Genomic DNA, 10,707 nt, shown 5'->3' with positions numbered 1-10,707 from the left:
TGTATGATTCCGACTATGTAACAAACAGCTCGCACTGAGGCCGCGATAGTCATGTCACCAACCCTATGGAAATCGGAGATGCATTGACTCATCACAACAACAATTAGGTTTTTCGCGTCTAGTTTATCCGTGAGCCTAGATGGACAAACAACATATTTAAGGGGTTACAACTGTAATTGTCTGTTTCATGCACTCAAATCTATATCCACTTTTTCAAACAATCAGAAAAAACGTTTCTGTGTACAAGCTGCAGTAATGGCGGACATTTAACACTTGTTGATCTGGAGTCCGTCAACAATCAGGCCATTCCAGTTGAACTCAATTTACAGCCGAGTGGTCTGAGAGGGCATCTGATAATGATCAAAAATACACGCCACACCAGAATGGCAAAGTTCATCCTTTGCAGTCTCTGGTTATGAAATGCTGACTCCTCGGAATAACATTGGAATATTGTTAAAGGCGGCGTTAAACCCAACTAACTCACTCACTCATACCTATTTGACACATATTGGATAATGTTCGTCTCCGTATGATTCTTGAGGTTATACCCTTTCACAAAACCATGAGTCTAGCATCACTGTACATATGCATGTTCAATAGTCTGTGGTTTGGGCATGTAGAAGATGTGGAAGAACGACGTCACTCCCAGCCAACCAGATAAATACAATGTCTGTATTATCTTCGTTTCATCATAATAAAATTTGGTATATGAATGTTGTCTTATCAGAAACCGATATCAGAATGACATTATTTACTGGTGAACTTGATTCTTTAATATTTGAAATGAAATTTATCGAACAAAATCTTCGAATTATTATTTACTGATTATAGTAATTGTGACTTCACAATTCAAATATACCGATAAAGAAGTCCGTCAATGGGGTTGTCGTTTGACTGATATCCGCATAGCCTCTTGGAATACAGATAGGTAGAACCATCGTAACTCCAATAATTCATCGTAATTAGGCCCCCATGACACCGGGTGTTAGCTTAGTATGTGAACATCATTTTGACTTGTGGTCTGGTAATGAGTGAGTGAGTGAGTGAGTGAGTGAGTGAGTGAGTGAGTGAGTGAGTGAGTGAGTGAGTGAGTGGGTGGGTGGGTGGGTGAGTGAGTGAGTGAGTGAGTGAGTGAGTGAGTGAGTATGGTTTTACGCCGCTTTTAGCAATATCCCAGCACTATCACGGCGGGGGACACCAGAAATGGGCTTCACACATTGTACCCATGTCGAGAATCGAACCCGGGTCTTCGGCGTGACGAGCCAACGCTTTAGCCACTAGGCTACCCGACCGCCCCTTGCCTGGTAATGAACGGCAACAACTTCAACAGTTCTCTGCAGAATGAGAAGACTGACGGGGAAGGTATGTACTCAACAAACGTTAAAACGTTATATTAGTCAACATCTTCCACCGTTCAACAATAACTGCAAAATTTACACCTGTTTATGCACGGAAGGTATGCACATACATCTAACGATAACTTTACTGATGCAATTGCGTTGAATGTATTTACATTGACAAACATAAGACCGGTATCATATATATATATATATATATATATATATATATATATATATATATATATATATATATATATATTTGTAAAATGCGACTACGAAATGATGTATTTAGTGGTTGTTATAGTATTGAAAAAAAGCGTATAATTTAATTGATTTTATTGATTTGCTATGCTAGAGCCTCACACCTTCATATAACGTTAACTATACCGTTGGGACAGCCTTAATGAATTGGCTTGATGGTGACCACCAGCCGTGATATGACTTGAATACTGTTGAATACTATTAATTTAGTGAAACGTAAGTGTTTGCTCTGAGTCAAGTTCACGAAGATGTCAACTTGGTAATCACTGATGCGCCTGGCGTCTCGTTTGGGAGAATGTTAGCGAGGATGAATACCTCAACACCTCAGTGGGAGTCGATGTGACAAGTAGGGGGCAGACAGGTGGGATCAGGACGGCGAAGGTAAGGGACCGGTCATTAATTATAGAGGTGAGCGGCGTCACAGGCAACCAGGGCAGGTTACAAAATATATGACAGTCTCTAGGGGAGGGTCCCGAACATATAATACACATATTTGGGGAGATCATGATAAAATGGAGACGTTATAATATAGTGTGAAGTGCTTTTGCATTTTGTCTTTTCGGGGAGGGTCACGACACAACTTGCAAGGATATGGGGAGGGGCATCTAAATATATGACAAGCATTAGGGGAGGGTCATTATATCAGTACATAGGCATCGAAAACCCCTGGCCCACCCACCTCTGCAATATATGGCCGGTCCCTAATGAAGCGTCCGTACTCACTCCCACCACGTCCTTTAGAGCCATCGAGTTGCATCTAGTGGTGGGTGACCCAGACTTGCAGCATTGCCGTGTTGGATGTCAGGATATACTAACCGGGGACCTAGTATTGATATGCTCCACTGTAAGGGCTAATGCTAGATCTCGGAGGATTGTCGACATAAACGATTCAGGCTTATCAATCAATATCAAACTGCTGGGCAAAAGAAAATATACACCCATGTTTGTTGGTGACTAAAAATGAAACAAACAAGAAATAGTTATTCGATGGAGATGTATGTGCTAGAGGTATTATATTGGAACCTTAAGTTTCCAATTGACAACTGTATACTTTCTGTTGCTAGGCAGTTCAAGGCCATATGGTCACGGACACTGTAAAGCCGTATTAAACAGTAGGCGAATGATGTTTGCAGATACATGTGTAGGTTATACTATAGTATATTAGTTTCTTGATATTCGTTTTTTATCTGTTTGTGTAATACATGTTTGTCTTCTAAATGTGCGTCAACTTGGTGAGTTTCATGCTTACTGTTACACATGAAGAGCTTCATTAATGCCATCGATCGCTCTGAATTAATTGTCTACATGTATATCATAGTTATTTCCTTGAATATAGGACACATGGAGAAATGTGGTGTCATTGTGGTATCATGATGATATCACGTGAACATCATTACAACTGGTTGTGAATAACCAGCTGTAAGGTGGAGTGAGTGAGTGAGTGAGTGAATGTTTTTGACACCGCACTCAGCAATATTTCAGTTTCACAACGGTCACTGGAAACAATCGACCCTGAACCAGACAATCCTGTTGGAGAAAACATGAACATGATAAATTCAAGTGGTGGCTACAGATTTCTAGAAAACTTCACACACGAATCTGTAAGCTGACAATGACACCAGGTGTTCGCGAAACGCTATACCCGCCCTGTCCTAGCAGCTACCACCCGTCGTTGGTGAAGAGTAAGATCAATATACAGATGGGCCTAGAAACATATTAGGTCTATTACAAGACATTGTTGTCTCTTAAACAAGTCAAGGACTGCATGTTTCACATCTGATGTCAATATGCTTCATCATCGACATGCTCATAACAGTGCCATTAATCACCCAACGTGTCTTATTCATTATACCATGCACGACAATAGATCACCAGCATCAAATTAAATTCACCTTTCATCTTCCGTCTAGAAGTCTGAACTGTCACATTTATCCATAATTAAGATTATTAGATCAATGAATTACCTTCGTCAGACACTAAGGGTGATATAAAGGTTGGTTATGACAAATTCAGATCCAGAATCACACATTCTGGCTGACGATGTTAATTACTTTGGAGAGTAATATAGATATGCTCATTGTATTGAATCCAACGTAGAGTAATTAATTGCATACACCTATAGCCATAGCAATGTTTATCCCCGGGAGAGGTTTGAACAGGTGAGTAATTGCAACGGACATTCAGGAACTACATTGCACAATGATACTAGTCGGCCCCCTGCTGTCTTGTAGGCCCATATGGCATTGATAAGAGGATTCATGATTAAAAACAAATATTCCTGGAATCTAATTGTGTGTACACGAGAATATTGTGTTCGATAAGCCTATCTCATGAATCATATCAGCAGTGAGAAAGATGGTCCAACAACACACTGCCCGTAGGAATAGCTTCCTATCTGGCACTTGAAACACGACGTTGGCGGTATATGATGAAAGAAATTTGTACTTTGTACATTTTGTAGCTCTCTTGCCGTAGGAGAGGAAATGAATTATTTGTTTAGATGGTACGAACTGTTGGACTCCATGCAGCAAAATATTTATAGAATAATCTTTACAAGTTAAAGTGATTAATGTCTTCTAAGGGCACAGATGATTTGAGAGAATGAGAATAGTTTTACGCCGCTTTTAGCAACATACCAGTAATATCACGGTGTGGACACCGGAAAATGGGCTTCACGCATTGTACCCGTGTGGGGAATTGAACCCGGGTCTTCAGCGTGACGAGCCAACGCTTTAACCAGCAGGCTACCCCACCGCCCCTCAAACTTCTCTCTAAATGTACACACTAAAAGAAAGACACAGGGAACGTACATAAACCAGTATCATGTCGTCATTTTAATGTTGTTGGTTTTTAAAAAATTATCTCAACTCTTTTGTGATTTTAATGATTTCCAGAGAATAAACCTTTTCCGTTTGTGGCACGGAACTCACGTGTCGTTGCAATATCTTGTCCTTATTATATTTATAAGATAGAAGGTGACCCCAGGATACATCTACATGTAGGACTCGCTCCGTGGAGGGAACGTGGAGATTGTTCCTGAGCTGCTCTGATTGGTTCTTATGTGGCCGAGTGTGTGAGGAATGGTAATGGCCAGTATATGTTTCAGTCTAGGTGACATGGGGATAGGAGCGTAGTTGATGAGATAACGCTATCGCGTGTACATATACCGTCTGAAACTGAACATTTCACGCACTCTGTAATGAAATAAATTCCTCCAGTTCAAATCCTATATTTAACCGAGAAGGTAAATGACATCAATGAACCCTTTTAATTTTCTAAAGGACGAAATTAGAAAGAAGGAACACAGTTTTTAAGAGATAGTTCGTGACAAAAGATTTCACCTCTGTCGTTCTCTGAATATTTAAAGGGATTATTTACGCCTTACATGCTAGGACTGCAGGATTAATTCACACAGTTCACATAGTGGAGCAATATCTGGTTGCTGTAGTTATAAATATGGTGCATCTTAGTTTCACTCTGGGGACTGATTACAAGCCTAGCATGGGCCCCGGCTCAGGAGAGCGCCGTCCCTCTTTGACATGTTGCTACTCTTCCTTGGACTATCAGACCTCATGTTTCATGCACGACGGCTCATTAATCTCATCTACCTGACCCCTTATCTAGGCGGATTGTCACATTATGGAAATTTTATCATCTTCGAATTACCCTGGAGAAAACTATTCAACTAAAGGGTCAAATAGTGATTTTGACCTTCACGCACGGCGTGTGCGACCGGTATATCAGATAGCCATTTCACACTCGCTTAGGTATCATCATTTTCAGTGAGAAGGTGTTTGAGTTTGTAGATTTTGTTGTGTTTTGGTTCTTGGTTGGTTTGTTTAGTCAGCGCTTCCTGGAAAAGTGCCAGTCGCTCTCCGAACTCCGTGCAGAGACCTGTCTCTGCATTATTGCTATAAATATTTTTTGTTGCAGATCATGAGAGATTATTAAAAACAAAATGCAAAAAGAGGGTTTGGGTGATCCAGTCAGGCAGGTTAGGCTCATCATCAGCTCAGGGCCCTTGCCCCCTCTACACGCAGCCCAGACAGCGAATGGGACTTCTCCCAGGAAGCGCTGCCTTGTCAAACCTACCCAGAATTTTTCGGAGAATGTGTAGACTCCCCAACACTGCAGCCTTCTGCATAACCAAGATGGGTCAGAAGGGATGTGTTACAAGTATTGTGTTATTTTTGAAATTATCAAACTAACACAAAGAAACAACGTATGTTAAACAGCTTTCTACAAACAGAAACACGTCATCAACAATGTTTGCCTCACTATAAGTCAGGTTACGTTGATAAATTTGTAAATGTTCTCAACATGTCTATCTTAAAACTTTTTGAAAGCTTTACTGAGCCCTTGAATGTTGTAATTTTGATCAAACAACTCCTAAACAAGAGACATGAGACGCTCTTTAAAATTTTGGTAGAAAGTGCATGCTCGATTGTATCTCAAAAGTATGTCCATACTGAAATACTGCTCGACTTTAAGGGAAAGTTAACATTTGAAAAGTTGAAGTCATTCCTCTTGCCACACAGGATAAAGCATTTAATATTTGGTCAAGGAAAGAAAAGCACGATAAGATGGTATGAAGCTAACTATAGGCCTAAATGCTGTGGCATCATTTGGGACGTTCTGTTTAGAGAGTCTTTTTATTTAGCATGATCAGTCAGCGGAAACATGTAATTTGAACTAGTGTGGTGAGCCGAAGCCCTCAGCACCTGACATTGATTGCCAAGAGAAGATGTGGCTCGCGGCAATATGCTGTTACTTTTTCTGAAACGCGCTCAATAAAAGTCTAGTGAAGTGGAAAACTGACAAAAGTTGTTCCAGAATTCTCTAACCATTTCACATGGGTTCTTAAAGCTTCTGCAAGTTCTGGCCTTTTGAATCTCTGGGTATCAATAACCTTCGCCAGCCAAGCTGTAAAAAATCAGAATCAAAGTGTTCATGGCGGTAGTGGTATTTTTTAACTTACTTACTTACTTACTTTGGAGATTTAACGTGCGCTTTCCGACTGATGCGTATTTCGCACACGGGCCCGGCCAGGCCATTTAATGTTTCCGAAAGGGGCGAAAGTGGTGTGTGCAACCCAAGAGGGGGCTTTAGGGGTTGCTTATATAGAATTTTGGAATTTTGAGATTTGGAATAGATGCCGATGGGGTTGGGGAGGAGAACTAAGAGAGCTGGGTATGGTGGATGTTTGTTTGTTTATGTAATTTTCATTTGGTAGATTATAGTGCTTTTGTGGGTTTAGTGTTGCTTCAAGAGTGAAAGCCTTGTTTAGATTGAGGGTGGTTTGTAATGCGGTTTGATGTGTTAGGTAGTGTGTGCAGTGGATGAGTGCGTGTTCTGGGGTTTCTAGTTGTTTGCAGTGTGGGCAGTTACCTGTAGTATGTTTTATAATTATTTTTTTTTTAGATGGTTATTTAGGTTGGTGTGTCCTGTTTGGAGTTTAGTGATTACTCTGTCGATTTTTTTTGATGGATGGAGAATTTTTGGTTTGGTTAGTGGTTTGCTGAGTACTTTTTTGTTTTGGCTATTTGAGTTTAGATAAAGGTTTTGCCATTTGTGGGTGATTTTTGGCTTGTTTACGCTTTTAATTTCTGATTTTGAGATTGGTAGGTTTAAGCTTATTTCTGGGATTTTGAGGGATAGTTTAGCTGCTTTATCGGCATTTTCATTACCGTATATTCCTACGTGGGCGGGTATACACAAGAAGGTTATTTGTTTGCCTGCCTTTTGAACTATACATATCCGTACTTAAATAGTACAGGGTGAATCTATGTCAAGGGAGCGTATCTGTCTAATGCCTGGGACTCATTGCTTTGGTCGTTGTCGGTGCTATTATCTAGGTACTTCCATTTGCCCATTTCTATGTCCATTCGTTCACCTCTCAGAACTCATTAAGTCCTGGCTTCCAGTTGTCCGTAACGGTCAGCGCTAATTACTGTAAAGTGTTGGCTTCCATTGTCTATTGCTAATCACCCATCGGCGCCAATTATCTGTTGTCTTCCCTTGTTAAGTTTCCACCTTTTGTTACCTTATAACGTTTATTGTTCTTACATGTACATATATATGATCTCTGCCTCATGGCATTCATTCACCTGATGAAGGAGTAAGCATATACTCCAAAACGTTGTGTTCCTCATAATAAAGAAGATGAAATCAATACATTCTCTTCCTAAAGTTCAGTGAAGTTTCTTTCAACAAAAAAACATGGTATGATATAACACAGTGGCTGTATTTGATAAAAAAAGCGAAAATACTTCCAGTTATATATACTTATATCTTCAAACATTCAAACAACTTTGATGTTAAAATAAGATTTTAGAATAAGGATTATACGCTTGAAAGATGAATGTATTCGAAAATCATACATTCTATTTTTGTCAAAGGTAACTCGATCCGCTAAGCGCATCAATTGAAAATATCAAAAAAGAATTCCAAAGATCAATTTCCGAAGACACGAAATAGAAAAATGAATGGTATTTAAATTAAGATATTACATTTTTATAAATGTTGATTTTATAAATTGAAATCGTCCACGTCAGAAAGAATACTTTGGAACTGGTTGATACGTGTCGCCTACACCATCATCCTTAACATTTAATATAAAACAAACGTCAACGCCAAAGAATAATATATCGAATATCTGCCGAAACAGATTCCATTTGAAGTATACAAAAATGTGGACATTCTAGGCAATCTTACTTTTCTGTTCAATGTTCAGTGTACATACAGATATGTATATAGCATATCGGTATATGTTCCACTGGTTCTATTCATCTGATATGTCTACCAACCCCTGTGACGTCGAAATGATACAGCATCACATGCTCACAAACTTATCACATCCTCCAGATATTTGACGCCATTGAAGCAAAGGAAAAAAAGATAGTTTCTCTTGACAGCACTATCAGCAAACGTCAAAAAACATAAACTTTAATTAATTGTTTTTTCTGAAGTTGAATCAGCTCAGAGACGGATCTGTTCAATAGTGTCTGTGATTACAGCAAGACATCGAGCAGCGCCTGCGGTGTTGCATAAGGAAACTTCAACTGAACAGAGATGGAGACAAAAGAACAGTCTACGATATCACTTGAAATGAATATGCCTTTTTATTGTCGATTCAGCTGGAAAATCACACGTCTCTATCTGCAGCTGTTAATTGAAACGCGGCATCAGACGTGCCTCACAGTAAGCACCAAGTAAGCATAATTGGAAATGTCAGTGACGAAGTGCGTTGGAAACACAGAACTTAATAAGACCGGTGTATTTTGCATTATGTAATTGAAGCGTGAGCGGACGACGAAAGCCAAAGTTAGAATATTCAAGTATCGTGTTGATCGCTTAAGTTTTAAAACAGTGGGTGGGAATGCAAAAATGGAATCAGCTTTCAAACACTGTATGTAAAAGCAAAAGTGGTCATAGCATATTACCATGTGATAAACACACACTAGTCTTGGTGTAGTGAATGGTCACAGGGAATGATCAGAACCAACAAGAGTGAGTGAGTGAGTGAGTTGGGTTTAACACCGCTTTTAACAATATTCCAGTTATATCGCGGCGTGTCATCTTAATGTGGGAGGAAAGCCCGAAGTGATGCAGGTCTCAGACGTTAACCACTTCGGTGAAACCCATGAGCACGGGTATGGTGCTGACAAACCTAGAAACATTATCGGGGCGAACCGGGATTCGAACCCACAATCATAGGTTTATGGCGTGCCCAAGGGACGCAACTCTGCACAGCGAATCGTGGCGCCCTAGACGACTGTGCCACCCGTGCCCCCGGAACCAACACGAACAAATGCGTGCTTGACAGGGGGAACATTGCTCTCCACTACAGAGGTGTAAGACAGAAACAGTAAATGTCTCTGGGGGGTTCGCTGCTTCAGTCATGTGTATTTCATTCTACAGATCACCCAGCCACCAAATGAGTATGCATAACAAGTAGGGTATCTTGTACAATATTCTGTAAAAGTATTAGTATAGACATACTGATCGTAGTTACAACGACGTGGCTGTGTTTTAATGGCCTTATTTAAAAGGTTACACCTACACAGCGCTATTTACATCAATAGTTATATGTATTCGGTGAAACGTATCGTGTTGATTAACATCATGCTCTTTTTTTGGTGCCCGAAGAGAGAATTCAACATTGCCCCCCTGCACAGAGTGACGCTAAAACTCCGAATAAAACTGTGTGACAAGACAGATGACTTCAACTTTCCTAAAGTCAGCTTTTACTTTGTGTCGAGCGATATTCCAACAGCTCCAGCCTTCGTTGTCTACATTTCACAACTTCTGAGGTACAATCGAACATAATCTTTCTAAGAAAGATTTCAAAGAGCATCATCATACGACTTTAACTTTGTAAATGGGTAAAAATAATAAAACCAATTAAAGATGTCTTTTCCCTTTATTATTCCAACAATTACAACATGTAATCCTACTCCAACACACACCCATTCGCTCATTTGGCAGCTGTACTCTCGCGACGAAGTCAGTCACAGTCCTCTGGCGCCCACTGATCTAGTGGTTCGCCTCCCTAGTCTAGTGGTAGAGCGTCCGTCCGGAGGGCGAAAGGTCCGGTGTTCGACCCGCATCATAACAAAAGTCGTTAAACGATGGTACTTGTTGTTACCCTGCCTGACGCTCGCACTAGTACAAGCAGCCATGCACAGGATTGCTGTATAAGTGCAGTAATCTTGGACGCGGAGTTAAACCCCATTCCAACTCACCTCTACTGACTTATTACCTGCGGGTTTTGTTGCTGTTTCAAATTAAAATGGACTGCCTCCGTGGTCTAGTGGTATAGCGCAATAATCTTGGACGCGACGTTAAACCGAATTCACCTCACCTCAAGTTAAAATGTAATGTATACCCGCATTCGCAAACTGTTGTAACTCAGTATCCGGTTTTAACACAGCAATATATACTGAACAACAAAAGTTCCTGTGACATTGCATAAGATTTAATGCAAAGTAATGTTTTATACCAAATCTGAAACAATTTCGGTTTGCAACAGATAAAACACTCCTGTAAGTGTTCAAATGGTTTAATTTGCCATACTGACTTCAGAATATTAGTGATTTCATAAAAC

The 10,707-nt window shown here is 40.2% G+C and overlaps 1 protein-coding gene across 1 annotated transcript in view; it reads left to right on the top strand.

Moving 5' to 3' along the window:
- The first annotated feature begins 1,307 nt into the window (after positions 1-1,307).
- LOC139453915 (putative per-hexamer repeat protein 5) overlaps positions 1,308-10,707 on the top strand; it is a 121,535-nt gene continuing 112,135 nt past the window's right edge. The window contains exon 1 of the mRNA XM_071235359.1: positions 1,308-1,362. Within this exon, the coding sequence (XP_071091460.1) occupies positions 1,308-1,362 (55 nt within the window). The remainder of the gene's footprint in view (positions 1,363-10,707) is intronic.

This window comes from Haliotis cracherodii, unplaced genomic scaffold (assembly GCF_022045235.1).
Source record: "Haliotis cracherodii isolate W230 unplaced genomic scaffold, xgHalCrac1.p SCAF_10, whole genome shotgun sequence".
NCBI classification, from domain to species: domain Eukaryota; kingdom Metazoa; phylum Mollusca; class Gastropoda; order Lepetellida; family Haliotidae; genus Haliotis; species Haliotis cracherodii.
The sequence above is the reverse complement of the archived record's forward strand: the minus strand, read 5'-3'. Positions and strand labels throughout refer to the sequence as shown.